Source organism: Anomaloglossus baeobatrachus, chromosome 6 (assembly GCF_048569485.1).
Source record: "Anomaloglossus baeobatrachus isolate aAnoBae1 chromosome 6, aAnoBae1.hap1, whole genome shotgun sequence".
In the NCBI taxonomy this organism is placed as follows: Eukaryota; Metazoa; Chordata; class Amphibia; order Anura; family Aromobatidae; genus Anomaloglossus; species Anomaloglossus baeobatrachus.
In genome coordinates, this window is record NC_134358.1 from 549,811,688 (window position 1) to 549,837,945 (window position 26,258).

At 51.1% G+C, this 26,258-nt stretch overlaps 1 protein-coding gene across 2 annotated transcripts in view; it reads right to left on the reverse strand.

Moving 5' to 3' along the window:
• The window catches only part of TFPI2 (tissue factor pathway inhibitor 2), a 39,977-nt gene that overhangs the window by 9,500 nt on the left and 4,219 nt on the right, over positions 1–26,258 (reverse strand). The window contains exons 3-4 of one of the 2 annotated variants that reach the window (XM_075315662.1): positions 25,566–25,640; positions 25,061–25,240 (exon numbers count right to left, since the gene is read on the reverse strand). In XM_075315662.1, the coding sequence (XP_075171777.1) occupies positions 25,061–25,240; positions 25,566–25,640 (255 nt within the window). The remainder of the gene's footprint in view (positions 1–25,060; positions 25,241–25,565; positions 25,641–26,258) is intronic. The other variant, XM_075315663.1, reaches the window with a different exon arrangement.

The following is a 26,258-nucleotide window of genomic DNA, read 5'->3' on the forward strand; positions in this document are numbered from 1 at the left end:
GATTGACAGCTCCTCAATGTTCCTCCTCCCTGCTGCTGAGCCTCCACCCACCTAGCTGGATTGAAAGCTCCTCAATGTTCCTCCTCCCTGCTGCTGAACCTCCACCCACCTAGCTGGATTAATTGCTCTTCTGTGTCCCTCTTCCCTGCTGCTGAATCTATCCACCTAGCTGGATTGACAGCTCCTCAATGTTCCTCCTCCCTGCTGCTGAGCCTCCACCCACCTAGCTGGATTGACAGCTCCTCAATGTTCCTCCTCCCTGCTGCTGAATCTATCCACCTAGCTGGATTGACAGCTCCTCAATATTCCTCCTTCCTGCTGAACCTCCACCCACCTATCTGGATTGAATGGTCATCAGTGTTCCTCCTCACTGCTACTGAATCTCCACTAACCTAGTATGATTGATAATTCTTCAATGTTCCTCCTCCTTGCTGCTGTTATGTCTTTGTCCACCAAGCCTAAATGACAGTTGCTCAATGTCTGTCCTGCTGCTGAATCTCCACCCACCTCGTTCGATTGACAGCTCCTCAGTGTCCCTTCTCCCTGCTGCTGCTGCTAAATCTCCACCATCTTAGCCTGAATGACAGCTCCGTAGAGTTCCTCTTATGCTGTTGTTAAATCTTGGCTGACTGAGCCATAATGACAGCTCCTCAGTGTCTCTTCTGCTGCTGAAATCTCACACTGCACAGTATAAACTGCAGCTGTCCGTCAGACAGGGTGTAGATTGGATAGCTGTCAGACTGCATGTGGGCCACTTGGACTGTTAACCTTTCTCACTTTTTAGGTGAATATTTAATATCAACATTACGCAGTCATTCACACATAGATACTCAAAGGAAGTACATCAGCCTCACCAGAATTATATCTATGTAGCTTGTTTTATAAAATCTTGTGGCAGATATTCTTTAAATGGACCACAAAAAGGTACCACTACAATGATGACAAGGGTCCTACTGCTACAAAATACAGTGATCAGCTGTAATTTGCAACAGAAATCAGTAACAAGTGTTTCATCTACCTGCAGCGCCCCCGCAGGGGACATTAAGCATTACATGATTCTCATTAAAAACAATGATCTTTCTATGTAATGCAGAACCAGACAGGTCCTCCAGGCAAAAGACGCTGCAGGTAATCACCCCTTGTTCCGGCTAATACCGTGTTTCCCTAAAAATAAGACAGGGTCTTATGTTATTTTTTGCTCCTAGGGCTTATTTTCAGGGAATGTCTTATATTTTCCCCTGAACAATAATCCACATTTATTCTTGAACAAAAAAAAAAAAAAAAAAAAATCAACATTTATTGAAATCTAATCATCATCACATTCTGGAACGTCAGCATTGTGTGTTACTCCTATTACTGGATCAGATGCACATTTTCTTATCTGATCTGCTATTCTCATGGTCCAGTCCTATAGTGGTGGGTACAGACCATATATACAAAGGTATAAATTACCTATTCAAATTTATTATTCTCTATGTACTGCTAAATACACCCCCAAAAGAAAGCAGACACCCCCTAAAAGAATCGCACTTACCAGACCCCAAACAATTAAGAGTTGGCAAGTGAATGGTCTCTCACATACAAATCTGCATGACTGTCAAATCCCCCTGAGTTCTACAGCGTTTGGCTCCCCCTGGTAACTGGAAGCAGTATCACTTGCGTGGAGTGATTCTGGTACCCGATCTGTGTGTGAGAGCTGCAGTGCAATGTAGCCGGACCAGCAAGGGGCCTGACAGCAACGCAGATCTCTGTGTGAGAGCCCATCCACCATCGGCACTTGCCAACTGTAATTGTTTGGGCTCAGGCAAGTGCTTTTTTTTTGGGAGGGGGGGGGGTCTGCTTTCTTTGAGGAAGAGTCCTACTGTAGATTTATTTTTGGAATAGGGCTTACATTTTAAGAATACTCAAAAGGGCCCCAAAATTCCTACTAGGGCTTATTTTTGTGGTAGGTCTTATTTTCGGAGAAACAGGGTAGATGAAGATCTAGAGTGAGGACCCTCAAAAATTACCTCAGATCTTCCATACAAAGTGAGTTTTCAAAAGCAGAAATACCCATTAAAAAATAAAGAAAAAAATCTACTATATAATATTGGATTAGCGTTTTTATAGTGCAAAAAGTACAAAAGTTTTATTAGAGACAACAGGTAGAACACCTCTGCCCTTTGAAACTGTTACGTCACCACCGGAGTCCGCTCCATCGATTTCTACTACGATCACCAGGCGACGCCGTGTTCCTGCTGTGGATAGTGCTGGGGATGGGAGAGGAGTCGATGCCAGGGACGCTGGTGGGCGCAGGCTCCGCTCATCCACTGGGCTGGGTTTCCTGGGGATCTGCAGTACCACTGGTTGACTGTGGGTGGCGGGTGTCTCGCAGCTGAAGTACCATCATTCAGCTACAGCCAATGGGAAGACACTACACCCTCCATAATTTCCCCTCCTGTCTGCTGACCTCTGCCAGAGATAGTTCTGATTTCCTGGCTCCTGGTCCGCCCTATTCTGTTTTGTGATTCCTGTGTGCTGACTTCTGCGTGTTTTCTGACTACCCTTCTGCCTGCTGTTTTTGTACCTCGCCGCCCGATCCGGATTTGACCTCTGCTACGTTTTCTGATTACGCCCTTGTCTGCCGATTCTGTCCCTGTTCTGCTATTCCTGGTTTGACCCTGCCTGACGACTACTCTCATCGGACTGCAGCCTTCCATAGGTAGTGATCTCCAGGGCCCTGTGTAATTCCAAATCCCTGTATAGGGGTAAAAGGGTTTCAGGGTTCTGGGGGTCCTGCTTGGCGAGTGGCTTCCCTCTAGCCTGTCCATTACAGCCCGTCTGAGTCTGTGGTTCCAGGCAAGCGTTACAGAAACGTACGTCGGATGTTCCATGAGGTTCTGTTGCTGTGACCAAGCCGCCATTGTGTTACCTTACCATTACTGGTAGATATGCTTTTACCAACACTAATACATGATGTGATCTATGTGTGATCCGGAGGGGTTAAATTTACTATGGGCATAGCCCATGATAGGATATTTGTATAAACTGCACTTGTTGTTTTGCACTACCGCAAACATTCTGTATGTTGTTAACCCCGAAGTGATGCACATACTAGGGCTTTGTCCCGATATTTTACATGCTGTTAATGGATGTTCACCTGTTGTCTCTAATAAACCTTTTGTACTTTTTGCACTATAAAAACTCTATGCCCTCTTGCTTATATATTATGCTTTTGAGTTTGTGCTGCTTGTGGGGATCCATGAGAATCCATAACCACAAAACACATTGTTATTGCTTATATAATATTGGATTATATTTGAAACATCCCTAAAAATTGATTAGTGTCCCTTTAACAAGTGTTATACGTTATACATGTGATGGATCCACATTTATTGTTATCTTCTTTCTCATTTTATGGGTTAGTGACTGGGAAATGAGTAATGACCTGTTCAGACACAACTTACATATGATAAATTATACAAATCATGTGACCAAGTCTTACATCACAAGGGAAAGGGACGAACTCAGGGAAAGCGAATGTGTCAGACGATGCCTTGAAGACAAAGCTCTGAATGATGCAATTCCTCCGACTCATCACCTACACAACACCGCAGAATATGATAATGGAGATATACACCCGCTCTCTAAACCCCTTCACAACCGGGTGATTTTTCATTATTTTAGTTTTTGTTTTTTCCTCCAAGAGCCATAACTTTTTTTTTTTTTCCATTCACTTTTTTTTGTGGGACGAGTTGTTCTTTTGAATGACACCATCCATTATACCATGGAGGGTGTCATTCAAAAGTACAACTCGTCCTATAAAAAAAAAAAAAAAAAAAAAATCATGTGATGCACTAGGAAGCGGGAAAAAAAAAAATTCAATTGCTTTGAAATTGCAAAATAAAAAAAGTGCAATTTCCTAATTGTTTTTTGGAGTTTTTTATTTACCATAATCACTATACGGTAAAACTAACCGGGCAATATGATTTTCCAGGTCAGTATGACTATGCAGATATGAGGCTGTGTTCCGGCTTATTTTTTTCATCCTGAGCTGATGTTTTAAATCATACCATTTTAGGGCAGATACGATGTTTTGTTCGCCTCCTATTGCATTTTATTGCAAAGTTGTGCGGCGACCAAAAAACCCCATACTTCTGGAATTTCGATTCTTTTTCTCAGTATACCGTTTAATAATTGGATTAATTTATTTTATACTTTGATACATCAGACAACTACAAACAAAGCGATGGAAATGTGTATTTTGTATTTTTTTTTTTAATTTATGCTATACACAGTAGAGCCTGAGCACTGTAATGTATAGTGAAAATCATAATATCCTATGAACACCAGCTGGCTTTCACAGGACTATCATACTGATGATGGACTTGGAGTTCTTCAGCAGACCCCCAACTGTCTTGGCAACCCATCGACGCCCTGCAATCGTGTCCGATGGGCGAATAGATTTACGCACCCCCCTGCCAGCGCATATTAAATGCCACTGTCAGAAATTGATAGAGGCATTTAAAAGGTTACTTGCCACAGATGGAGCTTTTAGAGGCACATGATGGCTGATTAAATCAGCCATCATCTGCTGGGAAAGATGCGGGCCCGACATGTGAGACCCCGTCAAAGTCAGGGACATGACAAATGACGTAACTGTATGTCATAAGTCGTAAAAAGCTTAAAGGAGCATTAAAGGGGTTGTCCACTGCTGCAGCAACGATCAACATCTTAATCTGTTGCAGAAAATAAGATACCTTCTGGATCAGCGCCTCCTGTGATGTTCATGCAGCGGTCTCGGCGATCATGTGATGGCTGCAGTCACTTAGTGGATGCAGCCTTTCAGTATTTTTTTGGTATAGAAATGTCACATGACTACCAAGAAATACAGCAGGGAAATCGTAGGTTTTGCACCAGTCCAGGAGGTAAATATATGTATTTTTTTATTTTATTCTTTGCAACACACTAGAGCTATGAAGAATGGATTGCCCAGCAGTGGAAAACCCATTTAAAGTAACCTGTTTCCAGATTTGTGCTATCCCATCTGAGAGCAGCATAATGTAGTGGCAGAAATCCTGATTCCAGCGATGTGTCACTTACTGGGCTAGGTGATGTAGTTCTGATATAATCCCTGTTTTATCTACTACAGATCTACCAGTCCTTTGAGCTCTTTATAACCCCACCCACATCACTGATTGGCAGTTTTCTGTGTACACTGTGCATAGGCAGAAAGCTACCAATCAGTGGTGGGGTGGAGTTAAACAGAGCTCATGAAAATGGAGGACTACATGACAGCAGGTATATTAGTTCTCTAGTGATAATCTCCTGCTGATAAAAGACTGATTGCATCAAAACTACAGCAAGCAGTGGAGCGAGTGACACATTTCTGGAATCAGGGTCTCTGTCTCTACATTATGCTGCAAAATCCTGGTGTCAGATTCATTTTAAACATAAAAATGCACACACAAAAAATGAAGTGCATTTTTCAACACTTCCACTCATTTTCTCCTGCTATTCCTCACTGCCCTGTGTGTGGCTGTAAGGCAACTGGCTGCAGCAGGAGCCTCCCCCCATCTGTCCTGTCTGCAGGTGGGCAATAGTGATGTTAAGCCATACACTTTCACTAAACCCCACTCACATTATCAACGACTTGGCCACAGCTTTTGTTTATACAGGTAATGACAACTGACACATTGGGGCGGCAGCAAAAAACATTACAACTCCAGCGGAGTTCATCTGTGGTCAAGCAGAGGCAGTGGTTGATCTGTAGCCCCCTGAGCTACTCAGGGCACTACTAGGAACTGCATCGTCATGGGGATGTAGGACCTAACCCCAGGGACCTGGAACACCAGTGCCAGCAACACCAACACACACCACAATCCTAGTTACCACCCCCACCGGGGGAAATTGGTTAGTCAGATACAAGGGGATGGTCACCTAGAGGGCGGAGCCAGACCAGGGGACTAGACAGCCTGGTGGGAGGGGACAGCAGTGAGTCAGTGCAGTACTAGAGAGGAGAGGTGCCTGAGAGCTGGGTCGTGTAACGGTGACCCGAGGGCACAGGAGAGTGTTCGCCAGGGCAGGTACACCTGCGTACCACTGAGACCAGAGGACGCACGGGGAACAGGGCCCTAGATCAGGCAACAGATCAGACGGTCTGGCAAATACCTGCACAGTGAGGGGAACTTCACGGACCTCACTGGCTCACAGATCCGGGGGCACCAGCAGTAATGCGAGGATCAGGTTCGGGACACAAACCAGCCCTACAGGGTCCACACTGCCCGCCATATGGACAAGGAGACTGCTACAAAAAGGGACAGTCGGGACCCAAACCGCTTCAAGCTACGGGGACCCAACCACACTGAGGGTGCCGGGGACAGAGCAACCGAGTCATCAACTGGCACTGGATCTATAGGGATCTGAACCAGCAGGGTCAAGAGTGAGCAGAGACTGTGAAATACAATCTACGGTGTGGCCTCCCTCATTACTCCATCATACATCTCCCAGGCTCAGCCCTACCTGCGGAGGGCCTACCACCACAGCTGCCATTACCACCAGCCCTGGAGATAATCAACTCAGCAACGGCGGTTTCAGCATCCTAACCGCAACCCGCAGGTGGCGTCACACAAATGACTCTATTCTCCCTGTAAATAAACCCCATTAAAAAAGCACCCAGGGCACAGGACCGGGCAACGGCCACCAAAGTGACATTCCCAGCTATATACTGCCCGGAACCGAGTACCCAATAACCCTGGTTGACACAGATCTACCGCACAACAGAAAAAGAAAAGGGCAGGCGCCGTTAGAATATGACAATGCGATTGGCCAGATGACGATCTGAATCACACAGACGTGAGGTGACATGCACATTAGAACATACAGAACAGCGGTTTTGGCACTAAACTATTTTCTAAGTGTCATTTTTTGCATATTGGGTGAGTCGCTCCTCTAATTATGATATTATATATATATATTATATTAATTATGTATACATGAAGCACTTTGCACTTTATTTACGTATTGCACTTTATATTCTTATGAACATGTTGACGAGAAATTAACTGGATCACTAATTGGTAAGGCTATATGTCATGCAAAAGTTTGTGCACCCCTGGCCAAAATTACTGTTATTATGGACAGTTAAGCAAATTGAAGATGAAATGATCTGTAAAAGGCATAAAGTTAAAGATGACACATTTCCTTTGTAATTTAGGGAAAAATTATATATCTTTTACATTTTTAAATTAACAAAAAGGGAAAAAGGGCAGATCCAAACGTTTGGGCTCCCTGCATGGTTAGTACCTAGTAGCACCCCCTTTGGCAAGTATCACAGCTTGTAAACGCTTTTTGTCTTTCAATTTTTGTATGAGGATTTTTATCCATTCTTCCTTGGAAAAGTCTTCCAGTTCTGTGAGATTCTTGGCTCATCTTCCAGTTCTGTGAGATTCCTGGTTCGGCTTGCATGCTCTGCTCTTTTTGCTCTTTTAAGGTTTAGCCACATATTTTCAATAATGTTCAGATCAGGAGTCTGCGAGCGCCATTGTACAATCTTCAGCTTGCGCCTTTTGAGGTCGTCTTTTGTGGATTTTGACATGTGTTTAGGATAATTATCCATGTATAGCAGCCTCTTTCTTCCTCTTTTCAACGTCAGCTTTTCTTACAGATGTGTTATGTTTGCATCAAGAATTTGTTGAAATTTCATTGAATCCATTCTTCCCTTCATCCGTGAAATGTTTCCCGTGCCATTGGTTGCAACACAATCCAAAAGCATGATTGATTCACCCCTATGCTTAGTGGTTGGCGAGATGTTCTTTTCTTGAAATTCTGTGCCCTTTTATCTCCACACAACTTTGATCCTAGTGGCCAATGAGTTACATCTTACCCTCATCTGTCCACAGGACTTGTTTCCAAAATGCACCAGGCTTGCTTAGATGTTCTTTTGGATAATTTTGACACTGAATTTTATGGTGAGGACACAGTAGAGGTTTTCTTCTGATGACTCTTCCATGAAGGCCATAAATGTGCAGCTGTCTCTGAACAGTAGAACAATGTACCACAACTCCAGAGTCTGCTAAAGTTTCCTGAAGGTCATTTGCAATCAAGCAGGGGCTCTGATTTGCCTCTAGCAATCCTATGAGCAGCTCACACAGAAATTTCTCTTGGTCTTCCAGACCTTATCTTGATCTCCACTGTTCCTGATAACTGCCATTGTTTTAATTACATTTAGAACTAAGTAAAGGACAATTTGAAAACACTTTGCTATTTTCTTATATCCTTCTCCTGCTTTGTGGGCCTCCACCATTTTCAGAGTGCTAGGCAGTTGCTTAGACGAACCCATGGCTGCTGTTTTTTTGGCACAAGATTAGAGGAGGTGGGGTTTTTATAAAGCTCTGAAATTTGCATCACCTGATGATAGTGAACAAGCCATAACCATAACTGGCTAACTAAGGTCTGAAACCTTGGTGAAAGTTTTGAGCACACCAATCTCCAGGGGTGCCCAAAGTTTTGCAGCTGCCCATTTTCCTTTTTTGTAATTTTTAAAATGTAAAAGATGAAAATATAATATTTTTTGCCATAAATACAAAGCAAATGTGTCATCTGTAAACTTTAGACTTTTTAGAGATTATTTAATCTTCACCTTGATGTCACAAACCACCGGGGGGGTCACTCAGAAATCCCCCGCGCTGGCTACCAGTACGTCACAATCGGGGGGGTAACAAGTGGGGGTCACCCCTCCTTTATACCTCCCGACCGACAGACAGAGCACGTGACGCGCTCTCTAGCGCCCCTCTTATAGTCAGGCCAATTATGGAATTGCCCGACAATAAGCAAGGAGGCCGCTATACTACTTATGCCGATTATTGAAGGGTCCCCGGTGAGAGTAGGGTATATATTCCCCCCGACCTCCGCGGGCGGAATATATAAAACCTCCTCGAATCTCACTGGCCTCCCCACAATAATCCTTGGCACAACTCGCTGCCACCAACCGCTTCACGGTAACTATTAGCCGAACACACAGACGTGGGATTCAAGATCGAGATAACAGAACAGCCCAAGATTAATTATATAATTTAATCAGCCTAAAGCACACTAGAAACTACAATATATACAATAGGGAATCTACAGAATATACATATGTCAGAGTACAGTTACAGATAAAGCATGGTTTACAAACAGGCATACACAGTTCCAGCAGTTACCTTGTGCGTCTGGCCACAGGGGGGCGCTGTAGACCAGGTTTCCAGGAACTCCCACAGATGTTTCCTACACGTGACCCCCAGCGAAAGAACACTGGAAAATGGCCGAAGTAGGGTTATCAACCTGGGCAAATCCAGGTCCCCTCCTACCTTCGTGACCTCAGAGGGAGCACTGCTCCACCCCTGGCTGGAGTTATGGACAAAATCCACAACATGGAATATGGCCATAACTTGGCCTGGGAGCGTCGTAGGCGGACGCCAATGCTCTCATTGTGACAGTTATGAATTTAGCTACAGAATGAGAGGACTCATGACTTGTCTACTAGTTCCACATTGGCTGATATCACGCCTGGGGTATTTCCCAAGCTCCCGCTCCCATAAAAAGGGTGTGCCAGCATCGTCCGCATGCGGAGACACCATTTTTATGGTTGCCATATTTATCGGAAATATGGCTTGCGAGATATGAACCATTTTTTACTGGAGTCGTTCGGTCTGGATACTTCCAAGCTTGCTAATTAGATAGCAGCTCCTACCACAGGGTCACGGCAGGGAGTCATCCTGTGTCCATTGTTCCCACATCACCTAATTTCCATATCATAGGAGATGGCCATGGGATGTGACACCTTCACAGATGCTGGACATTGAGGACAAGAAGGGAGGGGGGCACTGCCAGGGAGTGATGAGCGATTATGACTGGAAGTCATAATTCATCTTCATATCCCGGGATTTGCCTCACACCTCCCCCCTTTTGAGGGCGCTAGGGGGCAGCACACTCCGGTGTTCCCCCGTGCGCCCGTCCGCGACCTCTCCTTGTCGGGACAGCCCGTCTGCGTTACCGTGGTCACGGCCCCTTTTGTGGCGAATGGTGAAGTTGTATTGCTGGAGCGCAAGGCTCCATCGCAACAATCGCCCATTCGTCCCAGAGACGGTGTGCAACCAGCTGAGGGGATTGTGGTCCGTCTCCACGATGAAGTGGCGCCCGTATAGATAGGGTTGCAGACGCTGCAGGGCCCACACTATGGCCAGGCACTCCTTCTCCATCGTGGAATAGGCCACTTCCCTTGGTAACAGCTTCCTGCTCAGGTACAAGACTGGGTGCTCTTGGCTCGCAGAGTCCACCTGGCTGAGCACCGCACCGAGGCCGAAGTCACTGGCGTCGGTCTGTACTACAAACGGCCGCGTGAAGTCGGCTGCCTGTAGCACGGGCGGGCTGGACAGGGCGTCCTTTAGGGCCTGGAAGGCTGTCTCGCAGTCCATTGTCCAATCGACTGCAGAGGGCAGCTTCTTCTTGGTGAGGTCCGTCAAGGGCTTTGCCAGGCTACTATAGTGTGGAACAAACCTCCTATAGTACCCGGCGGTCCCCAAGAAGGACATCACCTGCTTCTTGGTCCTGGGGGTGGGCCAGGATGCGATGGCCTCCACTTTCTCAGGCTCGGGCTTCAGTGTTCTCCCGCCTACCCGGTGACCGAGGTACTGGACCTCGCTCATGGCCAGCTGACACTTTCCCGGCTTGATGGTCAAACCTGCCCGGTGGATCCGCCTGAGCACCTGTGCTAGATGCTCTAGGTGGTCCTCCCAGGTGGGACTGAAGACGGCAATGTCATCTAGGTACGCGGCCGCGTACCCTTCAAGTCCCTTGAGCAGGGTGTTGACCATCCGCTGGAAAGTGGCAGGGGCATTCCTCATCCCGAATGGCATCACCGTGGACTCGTATAGTCCAAATGGGGTAATAAAGGCAGAGCGTTCCCTGGCCTTGCGAGTCAGGGGGATCTGCCAATATCCCCGGCTCAGGTCCATGATGGTCAGGTACTGAGCCCCGGCCAACTGATCGAGCAGGTCATCGATGCGTGGCATTGGGTACGCATCGGCGACCGTGACAGCATTGAGCCCCCTGTAGTCCACGCAGAACCGAGTGGTTCGGTCCTTCTTAGGGACGAGGACTACAGGCGAGGCCCAAGCGCTGTTGGATGCCTGGATCACCCCCAGCTTCAGCATCTCGTCAATCTCCTGGCGCATGTGTTGCTGCACCTCCAGGGAGACCCGATATGCTGAACGCCGGATCGGGGGATGATCCCCAGTGTCCACGTGATGGACAGCCAAGTCAGTCCTTCCGGGCTGGTTGGTAAACAACCCCCGGAAGGGGAGGAGGGTGGCCCACAGCTGGGACCGTTGGTCCTCCAAGAGCTGGTGGCCAACCTCCACATCCTCAATGGATCCGCCGGCCCTAACCTGGGCTAGCATATCCAAGAGGGTTTCCGCTTCTCCCTCCTCGGGCAGGTTGCACACGGGGAGCGCACACGCCTCCCGCTCATGATGTGCCTTCATCATGTTCACATGGAAGGGCTTCCGCCTTCCACGGGCAGGGTCCAGGGTGACCAGGTACGTCACAGGGTTGAGCTGCTGGTACACGAGGTATGGGCCTTCCCAGGCTGCCTGAAGCTTGTCCTGTGGTACGGGGACCAGTACCCACACCTTTTGACCCACTTGGTAGGTCCTCTCACAAGCGTTCTGGTCGTACCAACGCTTCTGATCGGCCTGGGCTTGAGCCATATTGTCGTGTACCAGTTGCGTCAAGGCCTGCATTTTGTCCCGGAAGCGCATGACATACTCGATAACCGACACTCCAGGGGTGGCCAAATCCCCTTCCCAAGCCTCTTTCACCAGAGCCAGGGGGCCCCGCACACGTCGCCCGTACAGGAGCTCAAACGGTGAGAATCCTGTTGAGGCCTGTGGAACCTCCCGGTAAGCAAATAACAGGTGTGGGAGATACCGCTCCCAGTCACGCCCATGGGAGTCGACCAACATCTTAAGCATCTGCTTTAAGGTGCCATTGAACCGCTCGCACAGGCCATTAGTCTGTGGATGGTACGGGCTGGCCACCAGATGTCGCACCTGGACTTGCTTACAGAGGGCCTCCATCAGCTGGGACATGAATTGGGTCCCCCGGTCAGTGAGCATTTCCTGGGGAAAACCCACTCGGGAGAAAATCTCCAGCAATGCGGTGGCCACCTTGTCAGCCCGAATGGACGACAAGGCCACTGCTTCTGGGTACCGGGTGGCATAGTCCACTACCGTCAGTATGAAGCGTTTCCCGGAGCTGCTGGGGATGGCCAGCGGGCCGACCAGATCCACAGCCACCCTCCTGAAAGGCTCATCGATGATGGGCAGAGATACCAGTGGGGCTTTGGGGCGTGGCCCCGCCTTCCCCACTCTCTGACAGGTTTCACACGAACGGCAGTAGGCAGCCACATCGGCCCCCATTTTTGGCCAGTAGAAATGCTGGTTTAACCTGGCCTTGGTCTTAGCGATCCCTAGGTGTCCGGCCATCGGAATCTCATGTGCGATCCGCAACAACTCCGTCCGGAACGGATAGGGTACCACCAACTGTCGGTCCCTGGGCCACGCCTCCGGTGAACCCTGCTGGACCGTGGCCCGGTACAGCCGTCCTTGGTCCCAGACCACTCGCTCCGGGTCCGAGGGAGGCTGTGCCGCCTGCTCCTTAAGAGCTTTCAGGCTGTCGTCAGCTTCTAACGCTGCCTGAAACCCCTGACTAGATGTGGCCAGAATCGACGAGACTGTCACATCTTCGGTCAGTACCCCGGGACCTGTGTCCTGGCCTCCACCTGACTCGGCTGCCACTTGGTCAGAAGGGGAAGAGCTATCGGATCTCCGGGAGGCCCCTTGGCTTCCAGCACTCCCACTGCGGGTGACAGCGGCCACAGCCGCTGCGACCGTGGGTCGTGCCTGCTCCTCCTCCGTTCCTGACCAAGTCGCCGGTTCAGGCAGACCTACCTGGCTTCCTGACACCCCGGTTGTGGGGGAACCATGCACCGAGATCTTACCTGGGAGCACTTCCGCTCCTGGACCGGCCCCAATCTCACCTGCCTGTTCCCCTCCTGCAGCAACAGAACCCCGCTGTGAAATCTCTGGGGACCCCACATTTGCTGTGGTAGCCCCCACCCCACACACTGGTCCTCCCCCTGCAGCACCCTGCTCTCTGCTTATCCCTGCAGAGGGCAGCAGATCCCAGCTCACTGGCTGGTTACTTGTAGAGGCATTGTCACACCTTTCTCTGACCCCCTCCCCTGTCACAGCTGCAGCTGAGTGTGTGTCTATGGTGTCTATGCAAGCAGAAATATCAGAGTTCACTCCCCCCTCTCTCACATCATTCATAGATAACACATTAACATTGTCAGGAGTCATGTCCGTACTGGCTGAAGGTTCAGCCCTTGGTGGGGGCCCAAACTGGGAGGTTATCTGCCCCAAATCTGTCCCAAGTAGCACGTTTGCGGGGATCCGATCAGTTACCCCCACCTCCCTCACCCCTCGCCCTGCGCCCCAGTCCACATAAATGTCAGCAACAGGCAGCGCCGGGTCAATGCCTCCAATCCCGGAGACAGCGAGGGTTTTTCCAGGGATCAAGTCTTGGGGGGACACCATCTCAGGCCGCACCAGAGTCACCTCCGAGGCGCTGTCTCGCAGTCCTATGGTCACAGACCGGCCGACGGTGACTGGTTGGAAGCTGTCCAGGGACCTACCACCACCCCCACCCACACAATACACCTTGGGCGGCCCTTGGGACGGGGACGGAGCCGGGGCCTTGGGACGCTGAGGGCACATGGCCTTGAAGTGTCCAGGTAGGTTGCACTGGTGGCACCGTCTTGGCTCTGCCACGGGCCTGGAGAGGGGAGTTGAGGGGGACACCCCCTGCAGTCTAGGGGCAGGTGGGGCAGTCGCAGAGTTCATCTTACCCCCTCTCCAGGTGCTGCTGGTGGCTGCTCTCCTGGCCTCAGGAGCCCGATTGTTGGTGTAGTCATCGGCCAGGGCAGCTGTAGCCGTGGACCCCTTTGGCTTCTGGTCTCGGATGAACTGGCGGAGATCCGCAGGGCAGTTCCACAAGAGTTGCTCAGTGATGAACAAGTCCAGGATCTCCGGTCCGGTGGAAAGCTGCAGGCCTTGGGTCCAGTGGTCGGCAGCTCGGGCAAGTGCCCGCCGGTGGTCAGCCCAGGAGTCCTTTGGTCCCTTTTGCAGGGTCCGGAACTTCTTGCGGTAGGACTCCGGAGTGAGGTTGTACTGTTGGATCAGGGCCCGCTTGATGGTGTCGTAGCCCTGATCTGCCTCAGCAGGCAAGTCCCCAAGGATATCCAGGGCCTTACCCCTTAGACGGGGGGTCAGGTATTTGGCCCACTGATCCTTGTCCAGATGGTGCTGCAAGCAAGTCCGTTCAAAAGCAGTCAGGAAAGAGTCCAAGTCTCCATCCTTCTCCAGCACTGGGAAGTCCTCAACACGGACCTTTGGAAGTTTGGTGTCTTGAAGGTCACGTGTGGCTGATGAGGGCCGGAGCTGAGCTAGCTGCAGCTGGTGGTCACGGTCTGCCTGTTGCCGTCGCTCTTCACGTGCTGCTTGCCGCTCCGCAGCCTCACGCGCTGCTTGCCGCTCCGCAGCCTCAGCGTCACGCGCCGCCTGCCGCTCTGCCCTGCGCTCTGCCAGGAGTTCCTTGTAGCCCTCCTGGTCTCCAGCCTGGAGAAGGGCCATAGCCATTTGAAGAAGGCTATCCGAGCCTCCCAGGCTCGGTGGAATGGCACGTGGTGATCTGCGGCCCGCTGCGGAGCCTGGTGATTCACTGTCCATTGCAGAGCGGAGGGCTGGCATCTGGCTCGTTGAGGACCCTTGGGCGAGCTCCTCCTCATTTTGTCCAGCAGTGCCAGGTTGTGCGATGTCCTCTGCAGAGCTGTTCTCTGGCGTCGGGCTCTTGGAGGGCTCGTGGACAACCTCCTCATCGTCTCTGGCCTGAGCATCGGCCATTCCTTTGGCTTTGCTCCTGGTGCTCTCAGCCATTCTTGCAGACTTTGGTCACTGACACAGAACTGACACCTGATGCCTCCACACACCTTACAGTATCTGCACTCTGACACTCTAGTGTTGAGCTAGTCTGAAGACCCCAGCAGCCACAGCTGCTGCAGGCAGTCTTTAGTGTCTGGGAGTATGGGTCTCACACTCACACACACTATTATCTCGATCCCACCGCTATGCCACCAATATGTCACAAACCACCGGGGGGGTCACTCAGAAATCCCCCGCGCTGGCTACCAGTACGTCACAATCGGGGGGGTAACAAGTGGGGGTCACCCCTCCTTTATACCTCCCGACCGACAGACAGAGCACGTGACGCGCTCTCTAGCGCCCCTCTTATAGTCAGGCCAATTATGGAATTGCCCGACAATAAGCAAGGAGGCCGCTATACTACTTATGCCGATTATTGAAGGGTCCCCGGTGAGAGTAGGGTATATATTCCCCCCGACCTCCGCGGGCGGAATATATAAAACCTCCCCGAATCTCACTGGCCTCCCCACAATAATCCTTGGCACAACTCGCTGCCACCAACCGCTTCACGGTAACTATTAGCCGAACACACAGACGTGGGATTCAAGATCGAGATAACAGAACAGCCCAAGATTAATTATATAATTTAATCAGCCTAAAGCACACTAGAAACTACAATATATACAATAGGGAATCTACAGAATATACATATGTCAGAGTACAGTTACAGATAAAGCATGGTTTACAAACAGGCATACACAGTTCCAGCAGTTACCTTGTGCGTCTGGCCACAGGGGGGCGCTGTAGACCAGGTTTCCAGGAACTCCCACAGATGTTTCCTACACGTGACCCCCAGCGAAAGAACACTGGAAAATGGCCGAAGTAGGGTTATCAACCTGGGCAAATCCAGGTCCCCTCCTACCTTCGTGACCTCAGAGGGAGCACTGCTCCACCCCTGGCTGGAGTTATGGACAAAATCCACAACATGGAATATGGCCATAACTTGGCCTGGGAGCGTCGTAGGCGGACGCCAATGCTCTCATTGTGACAGTTATGAATTTAGCTACAGAATGAGAGGACTCATGACTTGTCTACTAGTTCCACATTGGCTGATATCACGCCTGGGGTATTTCCCAAGCTCCCGCTCCCATAAAAAGGGTGTGCCAGCATCGTCCGCATGCGGAGACACCATTTTTATGGTTGCCATATTTATCGGAAATATGGCTTGCGAGATATGAACCATTTTTTACTGGAGTCGTTCGGTCTGGATACTTCCAAGCTTGCTAATTAGATAGCAGCTCCTACCACAGGGTCACGGCAGGGAGTCATCCTGTGTCCATTGTTCCCACATCACCTAATTTCCATATCATAGGAGATGGCCATGGGATGTGACACCTTCACAGATGCTGGACATTGAGGACAAGAAGGGAGGGGGGCACTGCCAGGGAGTGATGAGCGATTATGACTGGAAGTCATAATTCATCTTCATATCCCGGGATTTGCCTCACACTTGATTTTCACTAGCGGTGCACAAAGTTTTGCATGCCAACGTAGAGAGAGAGAGAAAGATAGAATTCGAGAAAGAGAACTATGATAAGCCATGGACTTCCATAGCCCCCAACGTCCCCACCCTAGATGTACGCCATCCATTCTTCCTATAGTCCCCACCCTGGATGTGCCCCATCCATCCTTACTATGGCCCCTACCCACCATCCCCACAGTCCCAGTCCCTATTGTACACTTGCTTTGGCAAAACTAAATTTGTATTTGGTCCTGCCAATAAAGCTTATTTGATTTGATTTGATTGATAGATGGATAGATAGATAGATGGATAGAGGGATAGATAGATAGAGGGATAGATAGATAGAGGGATAGATAGATAGAGGGATAGATAGATAGAGGGATAGATAGATAGAGGGATAGATAGATAGAGGGTGTCACAAACCACCGGGGGGGTCACTCAGAAATCCCCCGCGCTGGCTACCAGTACGTCACAATCGGGGGGTAACAAGTGGGGGTCACCCCTCCTTTATACCTCCCGACCGACAGACAGAGCACGTGACGCGCTCTCTAGCGCCCCTCTTATAGTCAGGCCAATTATGGAATTGCCCGACAATAAGCAAGGAGGCCGCTATACTACTTATGCCGATTATTGAAGGGTCCCCGGTGAGAGTAAGGTATATATTCCCCCGACCTCCGCGGGCGGAATATATAAAATCTCCCCGAATCTCACTGGCCTCCCCACAATAATCCTTGGCACAATTCGCTGCCACCAACCGATTTACGGTAACTATTAGCCGAACACACAGACGTGGGATTCAAGATCGAGATAACAGAACAGCCCAAGATTAATTATATAATTTAATCAGCCTAAAGCACACTAGAACTACAATATATACAATAGGGAATCTACAGAATATACATATGTCAGAGTACAGTTACAGTCAAAGCATGGGTTACAAACAGGCATACACAGTTCCAGCAGTTACCTTGTTGCGTCTGGCCACAGGGGGGCGCTGTACCCAGGTTTCTAGGAACTCCCGCAGATGTTTCCTACACGTGCCCCCAGCGAAAAGAACACTGGAAAATGGCCGAAGTAGGGTTATCAACCTGGGCACATCCAGGTCCCCTCCTACCTTCGTGACCTCACAGGGAGCACTGCTCCACCCCTGGCTTGAGTTATGGACAATCCACAACATGGAGTATGGGCCATAACTTTGCCTGGGAGCGTCGTAGGCGGACGCCAATGCTCTCATTGTGACAGTTATGAATTTAGCTACAGAACGAGGGGACTCATGACCTGTCTGCCAGTTCCCCATTGGCTGATATCACGCCTGGGGCATTTCCCAATGTCCTGCTCCCATAAAAAGGGTGTGCCGGCATCGTCCGCATGCAGAGACACCATTTTTATGGTTGCCATATTTATCGGAAATATGGCTTGCGAGATATGAACCATTTTTTACTGGAGTCGTTCTGTCTGGCTATTTCCATAGCCTTGCTAACTAGCTAGCAGCCCCCACTACAGGGTCACGGCAGGGAGTCATCCTGTGTCCATTGTCCCTAAGCCACCTAATTTCCATATCACAGGACATGGCCATGGGATTTGTTGCTAAACCAGTTGTGTGAAGGAAAGGGGGGGTGACACCAGGAGAGGGCTTCCTGACATACTTGAATATCATGATTTATCGTCATCTCTCCGGATTTACCTCACACCTCCCCCCTTTTGAGGGCGCTAGGGGGCAGCACACTCCGGTGTTCCCCCGTGCGCCCGTCCGCGACCTCTCCTTGTCGGGACAGCCCGTCTGCGTTACCGTGGTCACGGCCCCTTTTGTGGCGAATGGTGAAGTTGTATTGCTGGAGCGCAAGGCTCCATCGCAACAATCGCCCATTCGTCCCAGAGACGGTGTGCAACCAGCTGAGGGGATTGTGGTCCGTCTCCACGATGAAGTGGCGCCCGTATAGATAGGGTTGCAGACGCTGCAGGGCCCACACTATGGCCAGGCACTCCTTCTCCATCGTGGAATAGGCAACTTCCCTTGGTAACAGCTTCCTGCTCAGGTACAAGACTGGGTGCTCTTGGCTCGCAGAGTCCACCTGGCTGAGCACCGCACCGAGGCCGAAGTCACTGGCGTCGGTCTGTACTACAAACGGCCGCGTGAAGTCGGCTGCCTGTAGCACGGGCGGGCTGGACAGGGCGTCCTTTAGGGCCCGGAAGGCTGTCTCGCAGTCCATTGTCCAATCGACTGCAGAGGGCAGCTTCTTCTTGGTGAGGTCCGTCAAGGGCTTTGCCAGGCTACTATAGCATGGAACAAACCTCCTATAGTACCCAGCGGTCCCCAAGAAGGACATCACCTGCTTCTTGGTCCTGGGGGTGGGCCAGGATGCGATGGCTTCCACTTTCTCAGGCTCGGGCTTCAGTGTTCTCCCACCTACCCGGTGACCGAGGTACTGGACCTCGCTCATGGCCAGCTGACACTTTCCCGGCTTGATGGTCAAACCTGCCCGGTGGATCCGCCTGAGCACCTGTGCTAGATGCTCTAGGTGGTCCTCCCAGGTGGGACTGAAGACGGCAATGTCATCCAGGTACGCGGCCGCGTACCCTTCAAGTCCCTTGAGCAGGGTGTTGACCATCCGCTGGAAAGTGGCAGGGGCATTCCTCATCCCGAATGGCATCACCGTGGACTCGTACAGTCCAAATGGGGTAATAAAGGCAGAGCGTTCCCTGGCCTTGCGAGTCAGGGGGATCTGCCAATATCCCCGGCTCAGATCCATGATGGTCAGGTACTGAGCCCCGGCCAACTGATCGAGCAGGTCATCGATGCGTGGCATTGGGTACGCATCGGCGACCGTGACCGCATTGAGCCCCCTGTAGTCCACGCAGAACCGAGTGGTTCGGTCCTTCTTAGGGACGAGGACTACAGGCGAGGCCCAAGCGCTGTTGGATGCCTGGATCACCCCCAGCTTCAGCATCTCGTCAATCTCCTGGCGCATGTGTTGCTGCACCTCCAGGGAGACCCGATATGCTGAATGCCGGATCGGGGGATGATCCCCAGTGTCCACGTGATGGACAGCCAAGTCAGTCCTTCCGGGCTGGTTGGTAAACAACCCCCGGAAGGGGAGGAGGGTGGCCCACAGCTGGGACCGTTGGTCTTCCAAGAGCTGGTGGCCAACCTCCACATCCTCAATGGATCCGCCTGCCCTAACCTGGGCTAGCATATCCAAGAGGGTTTCCGCTTCTCCCTCCTCGGGCAGGTTGCACACGGGGAGCGCACATGCCTCCCGCTCATGATGTGCCTTCATCATGTTCACATGGAAGGGCTTCCGCCTTCCACGGGCAGGGTCCAGGGTGACCAGGTACGTCACAGGGTTGAGCTGCTGGTACACGAGGTATGGGCCTTCCCAGGCTGCCTGAAGCTTGTCCTGTGGTACGGGGACCAGTACCCACACCTTTTGACCCACTTGGTAGGTCCTCTCACAAGCGTTCTGGTCGTACCAACGCTTCTGATCGGCCTGGGCTTGAGCCATATTGTCGTGTACCAGTTGCGTCAAGGCCTGCATTTTGTCCCGGAAGCGCATGACATACTCGATAACCGACACTCCAGGGGTGGCCAAATCCCCTTCCCAAGCCTCTTTCACCAGAGCCAGGGGGCCCCGCACACGTCGCCCGTACAGGAGCTCAAACGGTGAGAATCCTGTTGAGGCCTGTGGAACCTCCCGGTAAGCAAATAACAGGTGTGGGAGATACCGCTCCCAGTCACGCCCATGGGAGTCGACCAACATCTTAAGCATCTGCTTTAAGGTGCCATTGAACCGCTCGCACAGGCCATTAGTCTGTGGATGGTACGGGCTGGCCACCAGATGTCGCACCTGGACTTGCTTACAGAGGGCCTCCATCAGCTGGGACATGAATTGGGTCCCCCGGTCAGTGAGCATTTCCTGGGGAAAACCCACTCGGGAGAAAATCTCCAGCAATGCGGTGGCCACCTTGTCAGCCCGAATGGACGACAAGGCCACTGCTTCTGGGTACCGGGTGGCATAGTCCACTACCGTCAGTAGGAAGCGTTTCCCGGAGCTGCTGGGGATGGCCAGCGGGCCGATCAGATCCACAGCCACCCTCCTGAAAGGCTCATCGATGATGGGCAGAGATACTAGTGGGGCTTTGGGGTGTGGCCCCGCCTTCCCCACTCTCTGACAGGTTTCACACGAACGGCAGTAGGCAGCCACATCGGCCCCCATTTTTGGCCAGTAGAAATGCTGGTTTAACCTGGCCTTGGTCTTAGCGATCCCTAGGTGTCCGGCCATCGGAATCTCATGTGCGATCCGCAACAACTCCGTCCGGAACGGATAGGGTACCACCAACTGTCGGTCCCTGGGCCACGCCTCCGGTGAACCCTGCTGGACCGTGGCCCGGTACAGCCGTCCTTGGTCCCAGACCACTCGCTCCGGGTCCGAGTCCGAGGGAGGCTGTGCCGCCTGCTCCTTAAGAGCTTTCAGGCTGTCGTCAGCTTCTAACGCTGCCTGAAACCCCTGACTAGATGTGGCCAGAATCGACGAGACTGTCACATCTTCAGTCAGTACCCCGGGACCTGTGTCCTGGCCTCCACCTGACTCGGCTGCCACTTGGTCAGAAGGGGAAGAGCTATCGGACCTCCGGGAGGCCCCTTGGCTTCCAGCACTCCCACTGCGGGTGACAGCGGCCACAGCCGCTGCGACCGTGGGTCGTGCCTGCTCCTCCTCCGTTCCTGACCAAGTCGCCGGTTCAGGCAGACCTACCTGGCTTCCTGACACCCCGGTTGTGGGGGAACCCTGCACCGAGATCTTACCTGGGAGCACTTCCGCTCCTGGACCGGCCCCAATCTCACCTGCCTGTTCCCCTCCTGCAGCAACAGAACCCCGCTGTGAAATCTCTGGGGACCCCACATTTGCTGTGGTAGCCCCCACCCCACACACTGGTCCTCCCCCTGCAGCACCCTGCTCTCTGCTTATCCCTGCAGAGGGCAACAGATCCCAGCTCACAGGCTGGTTACTTGTAGAGGCATTGTCACACCTTTCTCTGACCCCCTCCCCTGTCACAGCTGCAGCTGAGTGTGCGTCTATGGTGTCTATGCAAGCAGAAATATCAGAGTTCACTCCCTCCTCCCTTACATCATTCATAGATAACACATTAACATTGTTAGGAGTCATGTCAGTACGGGCTGAAGGTTCAGCCCTTGGGGGGGGCCCAAACTGGGAGGTTATCTGCCCCAAATCTGTCCCAAGTAGCACGTTTGCAGGGATCCGATCAGTTACCCCCACCTCCCTCACCCCTCGCCCTGCGCCCCAGTCCACATAAATGTTAGCAACAGGCAGCGCCGGGTCAGTGCCTCCAATCCCGGAGACAGCGAGGGTTTTTCCAGGGATCAAGTCTTGGGGGGACACCATCTCAGGCCGCACCAGAGTCACCTCCGAGGCGCTGTCTCGCAGTCCTATGGTCACAGACCGGCCGACGGTGACAGGTTGGAAGCTGTCCAGGGACCTACCACCACCCCCACCCACACAATACACCTTGGGCGGCCCTTGGGACGGGGACGGAGCCGGGGCCTTGGGACGCTGAGGGCACATGGCCTTGAAGTGTCCAGGTAGGTTGCACTGGTGGCACCGTCTTGGTTCCGCCACGGGCCTGGAGAGGGGAGTTGAGGGGGACACCCCCTGCAGTCTAGGGGCAGGTGGGGCAGTCGCAGAATTCATCTTACCCCCTCTCCAGGTGCTGCTGGTGGCCGCTCTCCTGGCCTCAGGGGCCCGGTTGTTGGTGTAGTCATCGGCAAGGGCAGCTGTAGCCGTGGACCCCTTTGGCTTCTGGTCTCGGATGAACTGGCGGAGATCCTCAGGGCAGTTCCACAAGAGTTGCTCCGTGATGAACAAGTCCAGGATCTCCGGTCCGGTGGAAAGCTGCAGGCCTTGGGTCCAGTGGTCGGCAGCTCGGGCAAGTGCCCGCCTGTGGTCAGCCCAGGAGTCCTTTGGTCCCTTCTGTAGGCTCCGGAACTTCTTGCGGTAGGACTCCGGGGTGAGGTTGTACTGTTGGATCAGGGCCCGCTTGATGGTGTCGTAGCCCTGATCTGCCTCAGCAGGCAAGTCCCCAAGGACATCCAGGGCCTTACCCCTTAAACGGGGGGTCAGGTATTTGGCCCACTGGTCCTTGTTCAGATGGTGCTGCAAGCAAGTCCGTTCAAAAGCAGTCAGGAAAGAGTCCAAGTCTCCATCCTTCTCCAGCACTGGGAAGTCCTCAACACGGACCTTTTGGAAGTTTGGTGTTTTGAAGGTCACATGTGGCTGATGAGGGCCGGAGCTGAGCTAGCTGCAGCTGGTAGTCACGGTCTGCCTGTCGCTCTCGCTCTTCACGCGCTGCCTGCCGCTCTCGCTCCGCAGCCTCACGCTCTGCGTGCCGCTCTGCCCTGCGCTCTGCCAGGAGTTCCTTGTAGCCCTTCTGGTCTCCAGCCTGGAGAAGGGCCATAGCCATTTGAAGAAGGCTATCCGAGCCTCCCAGGCTCGGTGGAATGGCACGTGGTGATCTGCGGCACGCTGCGGAGCCTGGTGATTCACTGTCCCTTTCAGAGCGGAGGGCTGGCATCTGGCTCGTTGAGGAACCTTGGGTGAGCTCCTCCTCATCTTGTCCAGCAGTGCCAGGTTGCGCAATGTCCTCGGCAGAACGGTTTTCTGGCGTCGAGCTCCTGGAGGACTCGTGGGCAACCTCCTCATTGCTGTCCACAGCACCGTCCTCCCTCTCTTCGGCTCCTGCCTTAGCATTGGCCAGTTGCATAGCTCTGCTCCTGGTGCCATCAGCCATTCTTGCAGACTTTTGGTCACTGACACAGAACTGACACCTGATGCCTCCACACACCTTACAGTATCTGCACTCTGACACTCTAGTGTTGAGCTAGTCTGAAGACCCCAGCAGCCACAGCTGCTGCAGGCAGTCTTTAGTGTCTGGGAGTATGGGTCTCACACTCACACACACTATTATCTCGATCCCACCGCTATGCCACCAATATGTCACAAACCACCGGGGGGGTCACTCAGAAATCCCCCGCGCTGGCTACCAGTACGTCACAATCGGGGGGTAACAAGTGGGGGTCACCCCTCCTTTATACCTCCCGACCGACAGACAGAGCACGTGACGCGCTCTCTAGCGCCCCTCTTATAGTCAGGCCAATTATGGAATTGCCCGACAATAAGCAAGGAGGCCGCTATACTACTTATGCCGATTATTGAAGGGTCCCCGGTGAGAGTAAGGTATATATTCCCCCGACCTCCGCGGGCGGAATATATAAAATCTCCCCGAATCTCACTGGCCTCCCCACAATAATCCTTGGCACAATTCGCTGCCACCAACCGATTTACGGTAACTATTAGCCGAACACACAGACGTGGGATTCAAGATCGAGATAACAGAACAGCCCAAGATTAATTATATAATTTAATCAGCCTAAAGCACACTAGAACTACAATATATACAATAGGGAATCTACAGAATATACATATGTCAGAGTACAGTTACAGTCAAAGCATGGGTTACAAACAGGCATACACAGTTCCAGCAGTTACCTTGTTGCGTCTGGCCACAGGGGGGCGCTGTACCCAGGTTTCTAGGAACTCCCGCAGATGTTTCCTACACGTGCCCCCAGCGAAAAGAACACTGGAAAATGGCCGAAGTAGGGTTATCAACCTGGGCACATCCAGGTCCCCTCCTACCTTCGTGACCTCACAGGGAGCACTGCTCCACCCCTGGCTTGAGTTATGGACAATCCACAACATGGAGTATGGGCCATAACTTTGCCTGGGAGCGTCGTAGGCGGACGCCAATGCTCTCATTGTGACAGTTATGAATTTAGCTACAGAACGAGGGGACTCATGACCTGTCTGCCAGTTCCCCATTGGCTGATATCACGCCTGGGGCATTTCCCAATGTCCTGCTCCCATAAAAAGGGTGTGCCGGCATCGTCCGCATGCAGAGACACCATTTTTATGGTTGCCATATTTATCGGAAATATGGCTTGCGAGATATGAACCATTTTTTACTGGAGTCGTTCTGTCTGGCTATTTCCATAGCCTTGCTAACTAGCTAGCAGCCCCCACTACAGGGTCACGGCAGGGAGTCATCCTGTGTCCATTGTCCCTAAGCCACCTAATTTCCATATCACAGGACATGGCCATGGGATTTGTTGCTAAACCAGTTGTGTGAAGGAAAGGGGGGGTGACACCAGGAGAGGGCTTCCTGACATACTTGAATATCATGATTTATCGTCATCTCTCCGGATTTACCTCACAGAGGGATAGATAGATAGAGGGATAGATAGATAGAGGGATAGATAGATAGAGGGATAGATAGATAGAGGGATAGATAGATAGATTGTTTCTAGAATAAACAGTTTTGCTTCCAGAATTGTGACTGATTTTATATCACTTCCTCCATTCCGCAGATTGTGATATTTTTATGCGTTTCTACATGTTACTTTGTATGGAGTTGTATAATCATGAGTGAGTCATGATGCAGCCGGACGCCGCTGAATGCCATCACTTACTTCTTTTCGGAGCGCAGGTCTCAAGACAAGACGCTTCGTCGCTGAAATTATTATCATTTCCATAGCAGCCACTAAAAATAAACTTTTCACACTTCATGGTGATCAAGTTGAAGGCAAAACGCTTCAGATAGGCACGGCAAGGGCCCGCTTTTTGCTCCATCCTGCAAATTTTGGGGACTTCTAGAATTGCAAAAATAAGCAGGTTATAGGTTAATACAATGGATATATCCAATATATGATGAATCATATAAAAACAAAAACATTCATAATATCAGTCAGACGCAGAGAAGTAGAAGCGTGAATGTTGTTCGGAGGTCACTTGACATTTGTGATTTTTAGTAGGACTTTTTAGTAGGACCATCATACGGCAGGAATATGACATATGGTGGCCGCTCCACCCTGAGGGTGTGAGCTACCGGCCAACCCTTCCATGTTAGTTTTCTGCTCCCTAATCATTAGCGCTTTATTTTGTGCTCCAGCTCACATACAGCGCTCTAGACCTTACCCAACTGGTCCACTCTTTCTAAGTTCTTGGCTGTCGAATGTAAGATATTTTCATTAACATGAATGCCCGAATCATCTGAAAGAAACCCAACACAACCAATCAATATTACCCGATTCACATTCGGCAGGACCTGTCTACTCCATCCCGATAGACATAGAGACTTGAAAGCTGCTGACTGGTCTGACTGGATGTCCCTAAGGTCCATAGACAGTAGAAGTGGGTTTTTGAAGTGGAGACCAAAAACACTTTTAATAATGGGAACAAGTTATATTAACTAATTTTGAATGGAGGAAGGGACAATAATGGGGTCCTACACAATCCCTTCAGTTCATATGTAGCTTATGGTAGGATAGCCTGCAATCTGAAACAGAACTTTCCAAACTAAATAAATTCTTTATAATGATAAAAAGCAAAAAGAACTCTAAATAGGTTCTTCACAAGCAGCCCCAAATCACAGACTTATACATATATATTTTGAATTCAATTTTTTAGCCCAAAGTCCTCTTTTCTGTCTGTCATGGACTGTCTGTCATGGATGGTTGGCAACTGTGTGGATCAGTATTGAAATAGGGCAAAAAGAATTGTCAGAAGTTGAAAGAACTGACGAAAGTTGGCCAAAAAATTTACATAGTTGTTAGCTAAACATTTGTTGTGCTGACAGTTCTCCGATACCATACACACTCATCAACCATA